Source organism: Lonchura striata, chromosome 25 (genome assembly GCF_046129695.1).
Source record: "Lonchura striata isolate bLonStr1 chromosome 25, bLonStr1.mat, whole genome shotgun sequence".
Lineage (NCBI taxonomy): Eukaryota > Metazoa > Chordata > Aves > Passeriformes > Estrildidae > Lonchura > Lonchura striata.
This window is the reverse complement of record NC_134627.1, coordinates 8,542,342-8,563,526: the sequence shown is the minus strand read 5'-3', so window position 1 is coordinate 8,563,526 and position 21,185 is coordinate 8,542,342. Positions and strand designations below refer to the sequence as shown.

The 21,185-nt window shown below is 70.3% G+C and overlaps 2 protein-coding genes across 2 annotated transcripts; one reads left to right on the top strand and one right to left on the bottom strand.

Moving 5' to 3' along the window:
• Positions 1–1,648: 1,648 nt before the first annotated feature.
• PPP1R9B (protein phosphatase 1 regulatory subunit 9B) lies at positions 1,649–11,934 on the top strand. Its single transcript, XM_077788349.1, has 10 exons — positions 1,649–2,935; positions 5,010–5,142; positions 5,220–5,340; positions 6,081–6,185; positions 6,664–6,796; positions 6,875–7,063; positions 7,172–7,225; positions 7,830–8,059; positions 9,516–9,612; positions 11,851–11,934. Exons 1-10 carry the CDS (start codon positions 1,649–1,651, stop codon positions 11,902–11,904), a joined length of 2,403 nt encoding a protein of 800 aa, XP_077644475.1. The 3' UTR covers positions 11,905–11,934.
• Positions 11,935–14,573: 2,639 nt separating this feature from the next.
• Positions 14,574–20,781, bottom strand: PDK2 (pyruvate dehydrogenase kinase 2). The gene is made up of 11 exons (XM_021538487.3): positions 20,541–20,781; positions 19,341–19,482; positions 18,482–18,553; positions 18,072–18,256; positions 17,507–17,596; positions 17,178–17,255; positions 16,493–16,569; positions 16,314–16,412; positions 16,122–16,229; positions 15,209–15,322; positions 14,574–15,137 (listed from the first exon to the last, which is right to left on the bottom strand). Exons 1-11 carry the CDS (start codon positions 20,656–20,658, stop codon positions 14,997–14,999), a joined length of 1,224 nt encoding a protein of 407 aa, XP_021394162.1. The 5' UTR covers positions 20,659–20,781; the 3' UTR covers positions 14,574–14,996.
• Between the last annotated feature and the right edge of the window lie 404 nt (positions 20,782–21,185).

Genomic DNA, 21,185 nt, shown 5'->3' with positions numbered 1-21,185 from the left:
GGGAGGGGGGACACGGGGACAGAGCCGGAAGGGGCGCAGGGACAGGTTCAAACTGGGGGGGGGGATTTGGGGACAGGATGGGGGACATGGGGACAAACTGGGGGGGGATTTGGGGACAGGATTGGGGGACATGGGGACAAAGGCGGGGGGATGTGAGGGGAGGATGGGGGGACATGGGGACAAACGGGGGGGGGATTTGGGGACAGGATGGGGGGACATGGGGACAAACTGGGGGGGGATTTGGGGACAGGATTGGGGGACATGGGGACAAAGGCGGGGGGATGTGAGGGGAGGATGCGGGATGATGTGGGGACAGGATGGGGGGACAGATCCGGGGGGTGGGCACAAATCTGGGGGGGTGCAGGGACGAGACTGAGGGGCCAGGGAGACAGAACGGGGGGGGACAAGGGGACAGCTGGGGAGGGGGATGCGGGGGGGACACGCGGGGATGGAGCTGAGGAGGGGGACGCGGGGACAGATCTGGGGAGGGGGACGCGGGGATGGAACTGGGGGGGACACGCGGGGATGGAATTGGGGAGGGGGACGCGGGGATGGAACTGGGGGGGACACGCGGGGATGGAATTGGGGAGGGGGACGCGGGGACAGATCTGGGGAGGGGGATGCGGGGATGGAACTGGGGGGGGATGCGGGGATGGAAGTGGGGGGGACACGCGGGGATGGAATTGGGGAGGGGGATGCGGGGATGGAAGTGGGGGGGACACGCGGGGATGGAATTGGGGAGGGGGATGCGGGGATGGAACCGGGGGGGACACGCGGGGACAGAGCCGGGGAGGACACGCGGGGACAGAGGCGGGGGGGACACGCGGGGACAGAGCCGGGGGGGACACGCGGGGATGGAACCGGGGGGGACACGCGGGGATGGAATTGGGGAGGGGGATGCGGGGATGGAACCGGGGGGGACACGCGGGGATGGAACCGGGGGGGACACGCGGGGATGGAATTGGGGAGGGGGATGCGGGGATGGAACCGGGGGGGACACGCGGGGATGGAATTGGGGAGGGGGATGCGGAGATGGAACCCGGGGGGACACGCGGGGATGGAATTGGGGAGGGGGATGCGGGGATGGAGCCAGGGGGGACACGCGGGGACAGAGCCGGGGGGGACACGCGGGGATGGAACCGGGGGGGACACGCGGGGACAGAGGCGGGCGGGGGGGCCCCAGCCTGCACAGCGCGGCCGCCGGGGGGGCCCCGCCGCAGGGAGGGGACCCCGGTGCGGGCGTGGGGAGGGGTCCCCGGCGCGGGGGTCCCCGTGGCCGGGCTGCGGCGGCCGCAGCGGCGGCGCTGAGGCCGAAGCGCGGCCGAGGAAGAGGAAGAGGAGCGCTGCTCAGACCCAGAGGGCTCTGCGGGCAGCGGGGCGGGCAGAGCGCGGCGGCGGCGGCGGCGGCGGCGGCGGCTCCATCACCGAAAGGGGAAGAGGAGGAGGAGCGGGGAGGGAGGAAGGAAGGCAGGAAGGAAGAAGCGCCGCGGCGGAGGGACCCGCGGGATGGCCATGGCCTGACCGGGCCGGGGCAGCGCTGCCCCCCGGCACAGCCCCCCGGCACAGCCCCCCGCCCATGGCGCGGTAGCGGGCGCGGGGCCCGGGGGCGGCGGCGGCGGTGGCGGCGAGCGATGCGGGCGCCGGGACCATGCTGAGGACCGAGGCCGGCGGGGCCGGGGGAGCCCCCCCGGCCGGGGGCGCGGCGGGGGCCGGGGGGCTGCGCAGCGCGTCCCCGCACCGGAACGCCTACGAGGCCAGCATCCAGGCGCTGGCGCCCACAAAGGAGGCCGAGGGCGAGGACGGCAAGAAGAGCCGCGGGAAGAAGTATGGCTCCAACGTGCATCGGATCAAGAACATGTTCCTGCAGATGGGGACGGCGCCCGGCCCCGAGGGCGCCTGCGACCTGGCCAAGGCCAAGGAGAAGCCGGTGCGCCTGTCCCTGCCCCGCGCCGGCAGCCTCGGCGACGGCGTGGACCAGGGCAGCCTCCTCAAGCTGGGCACCAGCGTCTCGGAGCGCGTCAGCCGCTTCGACTCCAAGCCCGAGAAACCCTTCTCCAAGCTGCAGGAGACCCGCAAGATCTTCGAGAGGAGCCCGCAGGAGAAGGCCACCAGCACCAAGCTGCTGCTGCGCAAGGAGCGCGCCGGCTTCCAGGACCGCAAGCTGGACGTGGTGGTGAGGTTCAACGGCAGCACCGAGTCGCTGGACAAGCTGGACGCCGAGGCCGTGTCGCCCACCGTGAGCCAGCTCAGCGCCGTCTTCGAGAAGGCCGACCTGAGGAACAACCTGCACAAGGCGCCCGGGCGGGCGGCCGCGCCGCCGGCTGCCAGGGCGGCGGCCAAGCGGCCCCGCGCCTTCGAGGCGGCGCGGCCGGGCGATGCCCACGCCGCCCCGGCACGGGCACGGCCGGCCGAGCAGGACGGGGCGGCCGCCAAGAGCGGGAGGCCGGCGGAGAAGGAGGCGGCCGCGCCGAGGGTGCAGGAGGTCTGCAAGATCAAGCCCGTGGAGGTGGAGGAGAGCGCGGAGGGCGAGGAGGAGGAGGAGGAGGAGGAGGAGGAGGAGCGGCAGCAGGAGAAGGCGCCGGGTGAAGCCGTGCCCGCCGCCCGGCCGGCCCAAGGGGACGAGGGTCCCGCGGCCCCCCGGCCCGACGGGGGCTCGGCGGCGGCCGCGGGCGCGGAGGGCGTCAAGGGCGAGCGGGCGGAGGAGGGCGACGGCTCCGAGGAGGCCAAGAAGGAGGACTTCTCCGAGGCCGACCTGGTGGACATAAGTGCCTACAGCGGGCTCGGGGAGGACTCGGGGGGCAGCGGGCTGGAGGAGGAGGAGGAGGCCGAAGGGCTGTACGAGCCCGAGTCGGGCTGCGTGGAGATCCCGGGGCTCTCCGAGGAAGAGGAGCCCGTCCCCAACCGCAAGATCCAGTTCAGCACGGCGCCCATCCAGGTGAGCCTGAGGGAGGCAGGGAGGCACCCAGGGTGAGGGGCACCCCAGGGTGAGGGGCACCCCAGGGTGCGGTGTGTGACCCCCCACACACAATCACCCCTTTGGCAGGGACAGAAAAAGGGGCTGGGGGTCTGTGTCCTCATGCCCTGTGCCCCCCATGGGACATGGCTGCCTGTCCCTGTCCCTGTCCCTGTCCTGTCCCTGTCCCCATGGCCCTGTCCCCATCCCCATCCCTGTCCCATCCCTGTTCCTGTCCCCATCCCTGTTCCTGTCCCCATCCCTGTCCCTGTCCCATCCCTGTCCCTGTCCTGTCCCTGTCCCCATGGCCCTGTCCCCATCCCCATCCCTGTCCCATCCCTGTTCCTGTCCCCATCCCTGTTCCTGTCCCCATCCCTGTTCCTGTCCCCATCCCTGTCCCCATTGCCCTGTCCCTGTCCCCATGGCCCTGTCCCCATGCCCATCCCTGTCCCATCCCTCTTCCTGTCCCCATCCCTGTCCCTGTCCCATCCCTGTTCCTGTCCCCATCCCTGTCCCCATGTCCCTGTCCCCATCCCCGGGGCAGCAGGGCCTGGGCCTGGCTAATGATCTGGTTAATTAAGGGCCATTCCTGGACCGCCGGGGCCGCTGTGGTGGGGACAGGGTGGCACCGGGACCCGCTGTGGTCACCCAGTGCCACCCCCCCGTGTCGTGCCCAGGCCGGGCCAAAACCGCTCCACATTTTGGGTGGGGATGCCCAAAATGCCCCGGTTTGAGGGGTTGGGGGTCCCTGCCCGGGGGTCCCTGGGGACAAGGTGGCGATGGGGGAGGGGGATGCGCCCAGGGAGGAAGAAGAGGAAGGGAGGAAGGGAGGAAGAGGAGGAAGGCAGGAAGGGAGGAAGGGAGGAAGGGGAAGTGCCTCGGCAGCGTGGCGGGTGGGCGGCAGGGATGCTGCGGGGTCCGGGGCGCCCGCCCGGGCTGGGGAGGGGGCTGCAGGCGCCGCGCGGCTGTTTCGGGGGGCTCCCTCCGGGCCGGATCCCCCCGGCCGCGGCAGCAGCGGCTGCTCGCTGCCGGAGCCGGGTTATTTTTGGAGCCCGGCCTAAATTCTGGCTCTGAGTCAGAGCGGGTGGGCGGCCCCACCTGGGCCGGGGACAGCGACCGCGGGGGACAGGGGTGGCCGGGAGTGGGGGGCTGCACCCCGAGAGTGGCCCTGGTCCCGAGGGACGCGGCCAGCCCCGCCCTGGGGGGTGCCCTGGCCGGGGATGGGGTTTGGGGTGCTCTGATCCCCCCATGGATGGGGTTTGGGTGCTCTATTCACCCCATGGATGGGGTTTGGGGTGCTCTGATCCCCCATGGATGGGGTTTGGGGTGCTCTGCTCACCCCATGGATGGGGTTTGGGTGCTCTGACCTCCCATAGATGGGGTTTGGGGTGCTCTGATCACCCCATTGGTGGGGTTTGGGGTGCTCTGATCACCCATGGATGGGGTTTGGGTGCTCTGACCTCCCATAGATGGGGTTTGGGGTGCTCTGATCACCCCATGGATGGGGTTTGGGGTGCTCTGATCCCCCATGGATGGGGTTTGGGGTGCTCTGATCACCCATAGATGGGGTTTGGGGTGCTCTGATCACCCATAGATGGGGTTTGGGGTGCTCTGATCCCCCATGGATGGGGATTTGGGGTGCTCTGATCCCCCATGGATGGGGTTTGGGGTGCTCTGATCCCCCATGGATGGGGTTTGGGTGCTCTGACCTCCCATAGATGGGGTTTGGGGTGCTCTGATCCCCCCATGGATGGGGATTTTGGGTGCTGTGCTCACCCATGGATGGGGTTTGGGGTGCTCTGATCACCCCATGGATAGGAGTTTTGGGGTGCTCTATTCACCCTATAGATGAGGATTTTGGGGTGCTCTGCTCACCTGAGGGCTCGGTGCCACCCCAGCATTCCCGGGGGGTTCCCATAGGCTCGGTGCCACCCCGGGGTTCCTGGGGGCTCGGTGCCACCCTGACATTCCCGGGGGTCTCCCGTGGGCTCGGTGCCCCCTCGGCGTCCCCGGGGGTCTCCGGGGGTCCCCCCGTCTGAGCCCCCCGCCCCCCCAGGTGTTCAGCACCTACTCCAACGAGGACTACGACCGCCGCAATGAGGACGTGGACCCCATGGCGGCCTCGGCCGAGTACGAGCTGGAGAAGCGGGTGGAGCGGCTCGACCTGTTCCCGGTGGAGCTGGAGAAAGGTGGGTGCGGCCCCCCAAAAGCGCCCCCCGGGCCCCCCGAGGTGCCGGCCCCGCGGGACCCGCTCGCTGCCCCGCAGACGCGGCGGGGCTCGGCATCAGCATCATCGGCATGGGCGCGGGCGCCGACATGGGGCTCGAGAAGCTCGGCATCTTCGTCAAGACCGTCACGGACGGCGGCGCCGCGCACCGCGACGGCAGGTACGGGGGGATGGGGGTACCGGGACGGCAGGTACGGGGGGAACGGGGGTACCGGGGGTACCGGGACGGCAGGTACGGGGGTACCGGGGTACTGGGATGGCAGGTACGGGGGGTGTGGGGGTACCAGGATGGCAGGTACGGGGGTACCGGGGGTACCGGGACGGCAGGTACGGGGGGACGGGGGTACCGGGGGTACCGGGACGGCGGGTACGGGGGGACGGGGGTACCGGGACGGCAGGTACGGGGGTACCGGGGGTACCGGGACGGCAGGTCTGGGGGGACGGGGATACCGGGGGTACCAGGAAGGCAGGTATGGGGGTATGGGGGTACTGGGATGGCAGGTACAGGGGGGACGGAGGTACCGGGGGTACCGGGACGACAGGTATGGGGGTATGGGGGTACCGGGATGGCAGGTACGGGGGTACTGGGGGTACCAGGACAGTGGGTACGGGGATGGGTGGGGGGTACCGGGGGTACAGCCGGGGAGTACAGGGGCCGGGCAGGGGGTACGGGGGGTTATGGGGGGCTGCAGGTATGGCTGGGGGGCGGCGGGGGGATGCAGGTACGGGGAAGGGGAGCTGTGGGGGGCTCTGGGGGGCTGCAGGGGTCTATGGGGGACTCCAGGGTCTCTGGGGGGCTGTGGGGAGCTCTGGGGGGCTGTGGGGAGCTCTGAGGGGCTCTGGGGGGCTGTGGGGGGCTGTGGGGGGCCGCCGTGGGGCTGAGGGCAGGGCCGGTGCCAGGATCCAGGTGAACGATCTGATCGTGGAGGTGGACGGCACCAGCCTGGTGGGGGTCACGCAGAGCTTTGCTGCCTCCGTGCTCCGGAACACCAAGGGCCGCGTGCGGTACGGGCCGGGACCCCCGAAACCTGGGCGGGACCCTCAAAACCCCGGCAGGACCCCCGAAACTTGGGCAGGACCCTCGAAACCCTGGCGGGACCCCTGAACCCCAGTGGGACCCCTGAACCCCAGTGGGACCCTTGAACCACCAGTGGGAGCCCCGAACCCTGGCGGGAGCCCCGAAATTTGGCCGGGACCCCAAAAACCCCCGGTGGGACCCCCGAAACCTGGGTGGGACCCCCAAAACCCTGGTGGAACCCCAGAATCCCCCACAGCCGGGGGTCCCCCACACCCGGAGGTCCCTGCCCCATGGCCCGTCCCCCCAGCCTGTCCCCAGGGTCCCCCATTGCCCCTGGAGTGCCACCCTGGTGCCCCCCGAAGTGCTCCCACGTCACCCCCCGCCCCCCTGGCACCCCTGACCCGGTGCCCCCCAGCCCCCCCTGGCACCCGGTGCCCCCCTGGCCCCCCTGACCCGTGCCCGCAGGTTCCTGATGGGGCGCGAGCGGCCGGGCGAGCAGAGCGAGGTGGCGCAGCTGATCCAGCAGACGCTGGAGCAGGAGCGCTGGCAGCGCCAGCTGCAGCGGCGCTACGCCCGCTACGCCCGCGGCGACGACGAGGTGAGGGCGGCGGGCACGGCGGGCGCGGCGGGCACGGCGAGCACGGCGGGCACCAACAGCCCCCCGCGCCCGCCGCAGGGCGGGGAGTTCGGCACGGACGAGGAGGAGGAGGAGGAGGAGGAGGAGGAGGAGGAGGACGAGGAGGAGATGAGCCCCGTGTTCCCCGGCGGCGAGGCGGCCATCGAGGTGTTCGAGCTGGCCGAGGGCGAGGACGCGCTCAGCCCGGCCAACATGGAGCCCGACAGGCTGCTGCACAAGTTCAAGGAGGTCAGCGGGGGTGCCCGCCCCGTGCCCGCCCTGTGCCCGCCCTGGGGGTCTGTGCCCACCCTGTGTCCGCCCCGTGCCCACCCTGTGCCCGCCCCGGCTCTCCCGCAGCTCCAGATCAAGCACGCCGTGACCGAGGCTGAGATCCAGCAGCTCAAGAGGAAGGTGAGGGGGGGTCCTGGCTGCTGGGGCTGGGGGGGCACCCTGGCACCTGCCCTGGCACCCTGAGCGTCCTTCTGCAACTGCCCTGGGGGCTGTTCCACGTCCTGCCCTGTCCTGCCCATCACCCGGCTGTGCCATGCCGTGCCGTGCCACGCTGAGCCGTGTGCCATCCCCGGCTGTGCCACACTGTGCCATGTGCCATCCCCAGCTGTGCTATGCCATGCCATACTGTGCCACGTGCCATCCCCTGGCCGTGCCATGTCCCATGTCCTGGCTGTGCCGTGCCATGCCACACTGTGCCATGTGCCATCCTCTGGCTGTGCCATCCCCTGCCCGTGCCATCCCTGGCTGTGCCATGCCGTGCCGTGCCAAGCTGAGCCGTGTGCCATCCCCAGCTGTGCCATCCCTGGCTGTGCCATGTCCTATTCCACTCCTTGCCTGTGCCATGTGCCATCCCCTGGCCATGCCACCCCCAGCCGTGTCACCCCCTGGCTGTGCCATGCTGTGCCACGCCGTGCCATGTGCCATCCCCTGGCTGTGCCACGCGGTGCCAGGCGGTGCCAGGCGGTGCCGTGTGCCCGCGGGCGTGGTGACGCCGCTGCCGCAGCTGCAGGGCCTGGAGCAGGAGAAGGCGCGCTGGCGGGCCGAGAAGGCGCAGCTGGAGCAGAGCGTGGAGGAGAACAAGGAGCGCATGGAGAAGCTCGAGGGCTATTGGCTGGAGGCGCAGAACCTGTGCCAGGCCGTGGACGAGCACCTCAAGGAGACGCAGGCGCAGTACCAGACCCTGGAGCGCAAGTACAGCAAGGCCAAGCGGCTCATCAAGGAGTACCAGCAGAAGTGAGGAGCCTCAGACCCCGCGGGAAGGGACCCGGCCCTGGGGTCCCACCCTGAGGAGCCTCAGACCCCGCGGGAAGGGACCCGGCCCCGGGGTCCCACCCTGAGGAGCCCCAGACCCCGCAGGAAGGGACCCGGCCCCGGGGTCCCACCCTGAGGAGCCCCCGGACCCCGCGGGAAAGGACCCAGCCTGGGTGTCCCACCCTGAGGAGCCTCAGACCCCGCGGGAAGGGACCCGGCCCCGGGGTCCCACCCTGAGGAGCCCCCGGAACCCGGTGGGAAGGGACCCAGCCCCGGGGTCCCACCCTGAGGAGCCCCAGACCCCGCGGGAAGGGACCCGGCCCTGGGGTCCCACCCTGAGGAGCCCCAGACCCCGCGGGAAGGGACCCGGCCCTGGGGTCCCACCCTGAGGAGCCCCCGGACCCCACGGGAAGGGACCCAGCCTGGGTGTCCCACCCCGAGGAGCCCCAGACCCCGCGGGAAGGGACCCAGCCTGGGTGTCCCACCCTGAGGAGCCCCAGACCCCGCGGGAAGGGACCCGGCCCTGGGGTCCCACCCTGAGGAGCCCCAGACCCCGCAGGAAGGGACCCGGCCTCAGTGTCCCACCCTGAGGAGCCCCAGACCCCGCGGGAAGGGACCCGGCCCTGGGGTCCCACCCCTCAACCCCCCCAGGCACCCCCATCCCTGGGCACCGGCCGTGCCAGGGGGCCAAGCTGCACCCTGGGCTGAGGGTCCATCCCTGGGGTGAGGGTCCATCCCCTGGCCGTGTGTCCATCCCGTGTGTCCATCCCTACACTGAGGGTCCATCCCATGTGTCCATCCCTAGGCTGAGGGTCCATCCCCTGGCTATATGTCCATCCCTGTCCGTGTGTCCATCCCTGGGCCGAGGGTCCATCCCATGTGTCCATCCCATATGTCCATCTCTGGGCCATGTGTCCATCCCCTAGGCTGAGGATCCATCCCCTGGGCTGAGGGTCCATCCCATTGCCCATATGTCCATCCCATGTGTCTATCCCCTGTCTGTGTGTCCATCCCTGGCCATGTGTCCATCCCCTTCTGGGCACCCTCTGTCCCTGGGCACGGACCTTCCCTGGGCCTGGGCTCACCCCTGGGGAACCAACTCCTCCTTCCGCTGCACTCGGAGCCATCCCTGGGGCCCCAAACCTTTCTGGGACCCCTGGCAGGACCCTCCCCTGGCAGGACCCTCCCCTGGCAGGGACCTTCCCCTGGCAGGACCCTCCCCTGGCACGGCTCCGCCCGGAGCGCCGTGGGCCGGATTCCCTGCCCCGGGATGAGCCTGGAGCCCAGCCCTGCCACGATGCCACGACCCGCGGGGCAGCAGCTCCTTCCCGAACGCTGCGGGGATCCCCGGGCACCCCAACCCGCCCAGCGGGGTCCTGCGGTGCCCCCGGAGCCCCGGGGGCCGCAGGGACGCTGACCCGGCCCCGGCTGCCCGCAGGGAGATCGAGTTCCTGAAGAAGGAGACGGCGCAGCGGCGCGTGCTGGAGGAGTCGGAGCTGGCGCACAAGGAGGAGATGGAGAAGCTGCAGGAGAAGGTGGGCACGGGGCGCCGGGACGCGGCGTGTCCCTGACCCCCCGCCCGCCCGCCCGCCCGCCGCCGACCCGGCCGCCGGAGCCCCGACTGAGCCGCGGATCCCACGCCGGACCGTGGGCATCGGCCACCGCCGGACCCTGCTCCCAACGCCGGATCGCTCGGGATCGGCACGGGATCGGCCTGGGATGTGATCAAGATCTGCCCGGGATGTGCCCGGGATGTGATCAGGATGTGCCCGGGATCTGCCCGGGATGTGCCCAGGATGTGATCAGGATCTGCCTGGGATGTGCCCGGGGTCTGCCCGAGATGTGCTTGGGATCCGCCCGGGATGTGATCAGGATCCACCCGGGATCCACCTGGGATCTGCCCGTGATCTGATCAAGATCTGCCCGAGATGTGCCTGGGATCTGCCCGGGATGTGATCAGGATCCGCCCGGGATCCCCTGGGATCTGCCCAGGATCTGCTGGGGTGCCCGAGCCTCCTCCCGGCGCTGGATCCCACTCTGGATCGCAGCGGATCTGCCGGGCTCCAGCTCTGGGGCCTGACATCCCCGAGGGGGCGAGAGGGACACGGATCCCGCCGGGCGCGGGGAATCCACGGGGATCCCGGTGACCGGGGTCGGATGTGGGGGATCGACAGGATCCTGGTGACCGGCACTGGGTGCGTGGGATCCACGGGATCCCGGTGACCGGTGCCGCGGGATCCCGGTGACCGGTGCTGTGCGTGGGGGATCTGGGATCCCGGTGAGCGGGGCCTGGAGCGCTCCCGTTGGGATCCCGTGCTGGTCATGCTGGATCCCCCCGGGCCCGCCGGGGCCGTGCGGGGCGGAGCGGATCCCACAGGATCCCCCGGGGTCGTGTGGGGCCGCCGGATCCCGCAGGATCCCCCGGGGCTGCCGGATCCCGCAGGATCCCCCGGGGCCGCCGGATCCCGCAGGATCCCCCCGGCGGCTCGGGGCAGGGGCCGGCCTCACCCGGCCGGGGGGCACCGGGGGGCACCAGGGCCCGGCAGGGAGGTCCCCAGCACCCAGCACAGCCCCCCCAACCCCGCCACCTCCATCGCCCCCAAAATGTCCCCTGGCACCCACAGAGACTCACCCAGCACCTGCCTGCAGCCCCCTCCCCGTGCCAACCCACCCTGTGCCCCCCGTGTGCCCCCCAGTCACCCCATTGTTCCCCCCAGTCACTCCAATGTGTCTCCCAGTCACCCCAGTGTGCCCCCCAGTCACCCCATTGTGCCCCCCAGTCACCCCAGTGTGCCCCCCAGTGTGCCCCCCAGTCACCCCAGTGTGCCCCCCAGTCACCCCTGTGTACCCCCAGTGTGTCCCCAGTCACTCCAGTGTGCCCCCCAGTCACCCCAGTGTGCCCCCCAGTGTGCCCCCCAGTCACCCCAGTGTGCCCCCCAGTCACCCCTGTGTACCCCCAGTGTGTCCCCAGTCACTCCAGTGTGCCCCCCAGTCACCCCAGTGTCCCCCAGTGCCCCCCAATGTGTCCCCCAGTCACCGCAGTGTGCCCCCCAGTCACTCCATTGTGCCTCCCAGTCACCCCTATGTGTCCCCCAATGTGTCCCCCAGTCACCCCAGTCACCCCCAGTCACCCCAGTGTGCCCCCCAATGTGTCCCAGTCACCCCCGTGTGCCCCCCAGTCACCCCAGTGTCCCCCAATGTGTCCCCCAGTCACCCCAGTGTCCCCCAGTGTCCCCCAATGTGTCCCCCAGTCACCCCAGTGTCCCCCAGTGTGTCCCCCAGTCACCCCAGTGTGTCCCCACGTGCCCCCCACATGTCCCTCAGTCCCCCCTGCCCTCTGCCCCCCGTGTCCCCCCCATGTCCTGCCCCCGCTTGTCCCATCTGTGCCCCCCGTCCCCCTGTCCCCATGGCTGTGTCCCCTCCCACCGTGTCCCCCAGGTCCCCACCCGTGTCCCCGTGTCCCCCAGGTCCCCGCTGGTGTCCCCATGTCCCCCAGGTCCCCACCGGTGTCCCCGTGTCCCCCAGGTCCCCGCTGGTGTCCCCATGTCCCCCACGTCCCCACCGGTGTCCCCGTGTCCCCCCACCCATCCCACGTCTCCCAGGTCCCCACCGGTGTCCCCGTGTCCCCCCACCCATCCCACGTCTCCCAGGTCCCTGCCGGTGTCCCCGTGTCCCCCACGTCCCACCCGTGTCCCGGTGTCCCTGCCCCGGTGTGTCCCCACTCGTGTCCCCGTGTCCCCCCGCTGAGACCTGTCCCCTTTGCTGTTTTTCAGATCTCCGAACTGGAGGCCAGGCTGCAGACACTGAAAAATTCCAACCCGGCCTAAGCCACCCTCAAAACCCGCAGCGACCCTGGGGGTCCTCCCCCCCCTCCCCGGCCCCTCCCCTCCCAGCCCTTCCCCGGGGGGTGGGCGAGGGAGGGGAGACCCCGCCAAGGCCTCCTGGTGCCCCCCACCCCCGCGGGGGCGCAGACGGGGGTGGGGGGGGTCGTGGGGACGCCCCCACTCGTGTCCGTGTCCCGTGTGAGTCTCGTGGTGACGTGCTGGACCCGCGGGGGGGGGCGCGGCCCCCCCCAGGCCGACCCCTCCCCTCGACGCGACCCCTCCCCACCCCCGGACACGGCGCTGTGGGGAGGGGGCACGGGACGATGTCCCCCTCACCCACCCACCCAAATTGCGAGCGATGCCGGGGGGGACACGGGGAGCCCCCCAACCCTCGGGGCGCGGCCGGGGGGGCCCCACGGACTCGCCCCCAGCCCCAAATGGAGGCGACCCCCGGAGCAGCGCCCTCCCCCTCAGTGCCACCATCGCCGGGCTGGGGGGACCCCCGAGCCGGGGGGGGACCCCCGAGCCTTCGCCAACCCACGGGGGACGGGGGGCACCGGCCCCACTGCCCCCCCCCGGCAAGGGGGGTACACGGGGGTCCCCTCTGGGGTGGGGGCGATGCTCCCACCCCCTCACCTGTAAATACCCCCCCCCCCAAAAAAAATCACAGCATTTCTGTGGGGCTGGGACGCCCCCCTGTCGGCCCGGGGGGGGGACCCCTTTAATTCTCATTTCTATTCTGCCCCCCCGCCCCCGAGTCTCCGACAGTAACTGGATGTGGGGGCAACTGGGAGCCGGACTGGTTATACTGGGAAGGGGAGGCGGGGGGGCGGGGCGGGGGGAGGGTGGGGAGGGGCCGGGGGGTCCGACTGGATTGGAGCCACTTGGGGAGGGGGGAGGGGGCTATTTAAGAGGGGGGGTCCGGGGAGCGCGAGCCCCGGGGGGGGGCCGGGGTTATTTAATCTCACACGTGTACCTGTGGGTGTATATACTATATATAATGTACCTATGTATGCACCGCGCCCGCTCTCAGCGCCCCCCGCCCCAAAACCGCGACCCCCGCCCCAAAACCGCGGCACTGGGGGCACTGGGAGGGTCGGGAAGGACTGGGGGGCTCCGGGGGTACCGGGGAGGGTGGGCTCCGTGGCGGGCGGGGGTCCCGCCGTGCCGTGCCCCCGGTGCCCGCGTCGTGCCCGTCGCTGTCCCTTCTGCACCCCCGGGTGTTCGCTGTGCCCCGGGTCCCGGTGTGAGCCCCCCGCCCATCCCCGGTGTCCGTTCGCACCGGGCTCGCTCCGGGCGGGGCAGACCCCGGTCCAGCCCCGGTACGCTCCCGGGACAGACCCTCCCCCGGGACTGCCCCATCCCCTCGGTTCGATATTCCCGTTCCAGCCCCGTCCCCGGTCGCCATTCCCGGTGCAGCCCCCGCGCCCCGCCGGTACCGGCCCCTCCCGGGGCTGTTCCTCCCTCCGAGCACCGGGGCGGGGTGGAGGTCCCGGTACCGGGCGGGGGTCCCGGTGAGGCTGTCCCGGGGCGGGGCAGGGGTCCCGGTGCCGGGCGGGGGTCCCGGTGAGGCTGTCCCGGGGCGGGGCAGGGGTCCCGGTGCCGGGTGGGGGTCCCGGTGAGGCTGTCCCGGGGCGGGGCAGGGGTCCCGGTGCCGGGCGGGGGTCCCGGTGAGGCTGTCCCGGGGCGGGGCAGGGGTCCCGGTGCCGGGTGGGGGTCCCGGTGAGGCTGTCCCGGGGCGGAAGGGGGGGTCCCGGTGCCGGGTGGGGGTCCCGGTGAGGCTGTCCCGGGGCGGGGCAGGGGTCCCGGTGCGGGGTGGGGGTCCCGGTGGGGCTGTCCCGGGGCGGAAGGGGGGGTCCCGGGGCGGGGCGGGGGTCCCGGTGTGGCTGTCCCGGGGCGGGGCAGGGGTCCCGGTGCCGGGTGGGGGTCCCGGTGAGGCTGTCCCGGGGCGGAAGGGGGGGTCCCGGGGCGGGGCGGGGGTCCCGGTGTGGCTGTCCCGGGGCGGGGCAGGGGTCCCGGTGCCGGGTGGGGGTCCCGGTGAGGCTGTCCCGGGGCGGAAGGGGGGGTCCCGGGGCGGGGCGGGGGTCCCGGTGTGGCTGTCCCGGGGCGGGGCAGGGGTCCCGGTGCCGGGTGGGGGTCCCGGTGAGGCTGTCCCGGGGCGGAAGGGGGGGTCCCGGGGCGGGGCGGGGGTCCCGGTGTGGCTGTCCCGGGGCGGGGCAGGGGTCCCGGGGCGGGGTGGGGGGGTCCCGGTGCTGGGGGTGGGTCCCGGTGCCCGTGCCAGCCCGCGCTGCCGCCGGCGCCGGGCGTGGGCAGCGCCCGGGAGCGGGCGGTGCTGCAGCGGCGGAAGGCGGAGGAGCAGCGGGAGAAGCCGAAGGAGGAGGAGCGGGAGCAGCGGCGGAGCTGGACGGGGTGGGCAGGGGTCTTCACACCCCCTGCCCCACCCGAGCCCCCCCGAAGGCGGGGAGAGAACCTCGACCCCACCCCGGGAAATAAAAGGGTGTCAAGGGCCAGTGCAAATCGGGGTGAGCGGTGCCGCCTCACTTGGGGGGCACAGAGCAGCCCCCCAGGACTTGTGTCCCCCGGTGCCAGCCCGGGACTGAAGCCTCAGCCCCCTCCCGAGGCTGGAGCAGGTAAACTGAGGCACCAGGACCCCAAACCACCACAGGGGTTCAGTCAACATCCGATTTATTGACAGTGGGGAGGGGTCTGGGGGGGTCTGGGGGAATTTGGGGGTTGAGCAGGTCACAGCAAGTGGGGGGGCTGGGGACAGCTCAGTAGTGCAACAAAAGGGAGGACACGGGGACAGGGACATGGCAGGGGGGCTCAGGCCTGGTGCCCCCACCCCACCAGGGTGCAGGGAAGTGCTACTGGTCCTACTGGGACAGGAGCAGTCCCTTGCTGGGATGGGGGACACCCCCGGGGCGGGTGGCGACTTTGGGGGGCAGTGAGGGAACAACAGGCACTGCTCCAACCCCCCCCAGCCCTGTCCCCAAGCGCCACCAAGGCGGGAACACCAGGACACCCCCCCAGTGCCCTCGAAACGCCAAACCCCCCCGGGGACCCCTCGCGGGTGGGCTGGGGGGTCCCGGGGGGGCTCAGGGCACGCGGTAGGTGGAGGTGTTCTTGGGCTCGGTGCTGGGCACGCACCAGTCCCCCGCCTCCTGGCTGGCCTGGTAGTGCCGCCACGCCGACTTGTTGTACACGGGCAGCCGCTCCACCGACTCCGTGCACAGCGCCTGGGGGTGGGCACGGGGCTCAGCGGGGGTCCCGACCCCCCCCCGGGCCGGGGCCGGGCACGGGCACCCACCTTCAGGTAGATGACGGCGTCGGTGCCGAAGCCCTCCATGGAGAAGAGCTGCAGGTCGCCCTGGAAGTACTTGGCGTAGAGGCGGGAGATGGGCAGCCCGTAGCCAAAGCCGGCCTGGGGGGCGAGGAAATGGGGCTGGGGGGGGTCCCCGGGGCTGGGGGGGCACCCCCGGCCTCCCCACAGCACCCCAAGAAGCACCAGGAGCGTCCCTTGGCACTGCCGGCGGTCGTGGTGGCACCGCCAAAGGGCCCCGGAATGGACACAGGGGTCCCACTGCCACCCCTAAGGGTCTCTATGTCACCCCTAAGGGTCCCCATGCCAGCCCAAAGGGTCCCCATGGCACCCTAAATGGTCCCACTGCCACCCTAAAGGGCCCCACTGCCACCCCAATGGGCCCCAAGCCACCCCAGTGTCCCCATGCCAGCCCAAAGGGTCCCACTGCCATTCCAAAGGGTCCCACTGCCACCCCAAAGGGTCCCCATGCCACTTCCAAGCACCTGCATGCCACCAAATGTCCCCATGCCAACCTAAATGTCCCCAAAAGGTGCCAGGCCAAGGCCAAACCTCCCTGTGCCACTCCAGCCCATCCCAATCACCCCCAAAACACTCCCAGGCCACTCCAGCCACCCCCAAACCTCCCCATGCCACCCCCAAACCTCCCCATGCCACCCCCAAAGCTCCCCGTGCCACTCCAGCCCACACCAATCTCCCCCAAAACACTCCCAGGCCACTCCAGCCACCCCCAGACCTCCCCATGCCACCCCCAAACCTCCCCGTGCCACTCCAGCCCACGCCAATCACCCCCAAATCACCCCCAGGCCACTCCAGCCCCCCCCCCAAAGCTCCCCGTGCCACTGCAGCCCCCTCAAACGCCCCCCAACCCCTCTCCCCTGCCCGGAGGGGGGTCTCGTACCAGGGGGGCGCCCCCAGAGCCCAGCTGGGGGGTGGGGGCAGTGGAGTACATGTAGCTGAAGAGCCGCTCGATCTTCCTCAGGGGCACCCCCATGCCCCTGTCGCTCATCTGGGGACAGCAGAGCAGGTGAGGCCCCCGCTCCTGTCCCCCCTGCCCAAGCCCCCCGCCCGCAGCGGGGCTGGGGTCCCTCACCCGGATGGACAGGTCCTCCTGGCCCAGGGCCACCAGCACCCTGATGGCCGGCAGTCGGGGGCTGCTCTCGTGGCTCTCCACCGTGGCTCTCATGGCGTTCTGGGGACACACAGCCCCCCCCCGGGGGTGTCAGGGGGTCCCCAGCAGCCCCCCGGGACCCCCCCAAAGGGCTGGGCTACCTTGAAGAGCTCGAAGAGCATGTGGTACAGGTGGGACGGGACGTAGACGATGCTCACGGGCTGCTCCGAGTTGCAGGCTGGGGAGGGAGGGACATGGGGATTGGTGGGGACAGTGCTGACCCCAAACATCCCCCGGCCCTAAAGGGGTCACCTGAGAATCCCCCCATGGCAGGGACCCCCAGACTAAAGAAGCCAAGCATCCCCAATCCTAAAGGAGATGAGGACCCCAACCCAAAATGAGCCACACAGAAATCCCCCTGCCCCAGGGTCCCCAAACCCAAAACCTGAGAGTGCCCAAACCCAAAGGAGCCACCTGAGCGTCCCCAAAGGAACCACCTGAGAGGCCCCAAACCCAAAGTGCCACCTGAGAATCTCCAGACCCAGAGGAGCCACCTGAGAGGCCCCAAACCCAGAGGAACCACCTGAGAGGCCCCAAACCCGAATGAGCCACCTGAGAGTCCCCAAAGGAGCCACCTGAGAGGCCCCAAACCCAAAGTGCCACCTGAGAGGCCCCAAACCCGAAGGAGCCACCTGAGGCCCCAAACCCAAAATCTGAGTCCCGAAACCCAAAGGAGCCACCTGAGAGTCCCCAAAGGAGCCACCTGAGAGTCCCCAAACCCAGAGGAACCACCCATGATCCCTCTGCCTGAGCCCCTCCTGTCCCCTCACCCCGCTGTCCCCTCACCGTTGACCTCCTCGATCTCCAGGTCGGGCGAGGCCATGTAGTATTTGTCACACAGCAGCTTGGCCATGTTGTAGGCGTCTGCCAAAGTGGGGGACAAAGGGCTCAGCACCCCCAGGACCAGCAGGGACAGCCTTTGGGGTCCCCCCCACCCCTGAACACCCCCATACCTCCCGACCCAGGACGTTCCTGGGGTCTCCTGCACAGCTCAGGGGACACTTTGGCCGAGGCCACCCCAAGCTTGTGACACGAGTGGTGCCAGGGAGATTTTCAAAGCAACCCCCGCCCCCCAAACTGCCCCTGCCGTGGGGGGCACCCCAGAGCCCACCAACCTCTCACCACGTTGGCCACGTTGCAGTGGGGGTCGATGCTCCCGATGTGTTTGGGGTGCGCGGGGTTGGTGCTGCCATCGAAGAGCAGGGCTGGGGAGGGGACAACGAGCTGGGGGCACCCCAGGGACACCCCCGGGGCACCCTGGGGCTGCACCTGGGGGGAACATTTGACAACAGGGGAGATGCCCAAGAGAGGATCCCTGGGGTCGGTGGGAACCCTCAGGACAGAGCCCTGGGATTGGCGGGGACCCTCAGGATAGACCCTTGGGGCTGGGGGGACATTTTGGGGACATCTAGTGATGACAGAGACCCTCAGGACAGAGCCCTGGGGCTGGGGAGACCCTCAAGACAGACCCCTGGGGCTGGGGGGACCCTCAGGACAGACCCCTGGGGGTGGGGAGACCCTCAGGACAGACCCCTGGGGCTGGGGGGACCCTCAGGACAGAGCCTTGAGGGTGGGAGGACCCTCAAGACAGAGCCCTGGGGACACTGCGGGGGGCTCTGGGGACACCCTCGCTCTGGGGGGCAGCCAGGACCCCCCGGCCGGGCAGCCCCCTGCCCTCACTGTGCTGGTTGATGAGCATGCGGATGGAGATGCGGCTCAGGTAGAAGCGGTCCAGGAAGTACTGGATGTTCTGGTTGGACACGGGGTCGTCCCCGTAGGTCTCCTTGTACTCGATCACGCCCTGCGCCATGGTGGGGACGACGTCGTTGTGCCGGTTCCGGATTGTCACCAGCGCGTTGGTGAACCTGCCCGGGGGACAGGGCCAGCGCTGGGGACACCCGCTCCGGGCACGGCCCGATCCAGGCCGGGATTCCCCGCGAGCTGGGGGTGCTGGCAAAACCCGGAGCTGGATCTAGCCGCACTGGGGGTGGGGGCACCTCGGGGTGGCCCTGGGTGACACCAGCGCGGCTCTGGGAGGAGGTGACACCCCGGAACTGGGGACAGGGACACGCCGTCACCTCCTGACTCACTGTCCCAGCGTGGCTTGGTCCTCGGGGTCCCTGTCGTGGAATTCCATGATGTCCAGCAGGCTCTGGACATACCTGGAGGGGGGGGACACGGTCGGTCATCCCACAGCTGGCACCCCCAGACAGAGGGGACACCCCAGGTGACACCACTCAAGGGCCAGCACCCCTCAACACACGCTCCCACCCCAAAAACTGCTGCACCGGGGGTCACTGTCCCACCCAGATCCTGGCACCTGGGAGAACCTGGGGACACCTGGGGACACCTGGGGACACCTGGGGACAGGGTGCCTCTGATGGGGTTGGGGCTGTGATGGGGGGTGGCACGGCCGGACCCCCTGGCACGGCCGGACCCCGCTGGCAGTGGCCCAGGACAGTGGACAAACAACGTGTCACGTGGTGGCCTGGGAGAAGGGTCACGCTGCTGGCACTGGCACGGGGACATGGCACTTAAAGGGACACTCTGACCCACTCGGGACATCCTGTGGCTTTCAGGGAGCAGGTGGCTCCCCTGCTGACAGAGGACCTGCAGCCCGTGCCACCACTGCCAAGTGGCCTGCCTGGCACCCCTCCCTGTGTCCCTCTCCCCATAGGGGAGGACAGCAGGTGACAGCCGTGGGACACACGGTGGTGGCCGCGCAGGGGACGCAGGAGGGTGACACCGGTGGGACCCACAGGCCCCAGGAGCGGGCGATGGCGATGCCAGCGGTGCCAGCAGCCCCATGGCGGTGCCATCAGTGCCAGCAGCCCCATGGCGGTGCCATCAGTGCCATCAGTGCCAGCAGCCCCGTGGCAGTGCCATCAGTGCCATCAGTGCCAGCAGCCCCGTGGCGCTGTCCCCGTGTCCCCAAGGGCCCCGACTGACCAGCTCTGCACCAGCTGCACTGAGGGCGTGCGCAGCACCCGGTCTGGGAGCAGGTTGATCTCCTTCATGATGTTGGAGAGGCGCACGGGCAGCTCCTGGCGCAGGAAGGCGAAGGACGTCTTCTCACAGGCATTGCTGGAGCCTGGGGACACGGGGGGGACACGGGTGAGCCCCCCAAATCCGGCGCTGCCAGCACTGCCACCCCTCTGGCAGCGGGGAGAGGGGACAGGAGCAGGTCCTGGTGTGTGGCTGGGGAGGTGTTGGGGACATCGGGGGACAGGAGGGGGACAGCGCTCAACCACTGGGGAGGACAGTGCCCAGTGCCACCCAGAACTGCCCAAACTGGGGCTGGGAGACCCCCGAGTGCAGCTGGGAGAGAAGGAGCTGGGCCAGGGACACGGGGAGGGGTCCCAGGGACACGGGGAGGGGTCCCAGGGACACAGAGAGGGGTCCCAGGGACACGGGGAGGGGTCCCAGGGACAAAGGGAGGGGTCCCAGGGACACAGAGAGGGGTCAGCGCCTTGGGGGAGGGTGTGTGAAGGAATTCCTGGGATGGGGGGCTGGGAATTCCCATGAAGGGGGTCAGTAATTTCCATGAAGGGGGGGGCAGGAATTCCCATGAAGGGGGTCAGGAATTCCTGGGAAGGGGGGCAGGAATTCCCAGGAAGGGGAGTCAGTAATTCCCATGAAGGGGGGGGCAGGAATTCCCATGAAGGGGGTCAGGAATTCCTGGGAAGGGGGGCAGGAATTCCCAGGAAGGGGGGTCAGTAATTCCCATGAAGGGGGGGGCAGTAATTCCCATAAAGGGGGGTCAGTAATTCCCATGAAGGGGGGGCAGGAATTCCCATGAAGGGGGGCAGGAATTCCCAGGATGGGGGGTCAGTAATTCCCATAAAGGGGGGTCAGTAATTCCCATGAAGGGGGGCAGGAATTCCCAGGATGGGGGGTCAGTAATTCCCAGGAAGGGGGGCAGGAATTTTTGGGATGGGGGTCAGGAATTCCCATGAAGGGGGCGGTCAGTAATTCCCATAAAGGGGGGTCAGTAATTCCCATGAAGGGGGGGCAGGAATTCCCATGAAGGGGGGCAGGAATTCCTGGGATGGGGGGTCAGTAATTCCCATGAAGGGGGGCAGGAATTCCCGGGACGGGGGGCTGGGAATTCCCGGGACAGGCGGGGGCCAGGGAATTCCCTTTATTTACCGAAGTCCAGGAACTGCTTCATGGAGAGCGGCGACGGCGAGAACTTGCTGAAGTGCTCGATGTAGGTGGGGACGCCGGCCAGCGCCGCGCGCTTGCCGAGGCACCGCAGCAGCCGCATGGCCCCGCTGTCCCCTCGGGGTCCCCCCGGTGTCCCTTTGTGTCCCTTTGTGTCCCTTTGGTGTCCCCCCGCTGTCCCCTCAGGGTCCCCTCAGGGTCCCCTCAGCGCCCCCCGGCCCGGCCGCGGCCCCGCCCCCTCCGCGCCGCGCGCAAACAACACACCCCGCTGTCAATCAACGGGGCCCAGCCAATCAGCGTCTCGCTCTGCGGCAAACCCCGCCCCCGGCCCGTGCCGTCCGGGCACGCCCCGCTGTCAATCAGCGCGAGCCACGCCCCCTCCGCGGAGCTCGCGCCGCCCGGCCCCGTCGGCCACCGCCGCGCGCCTCGCGGCCAATCGGAGCCCGCGCTGCTCGAGGCCACGCCCCTCCCGGCTAACCCCGCCCCTCGTGACGCAAAGGCGCTGATTTGCATAACCGGGCTCCCATCAGCCCCTCTGGCGTCCCAGACCCTTTCCCGGGGCGTTTTGGGGGGGTTTGAGCCTTTCCCGAAGGTTTTAGGGGGATCTGAGCCCACCCCAACTCCCGCATT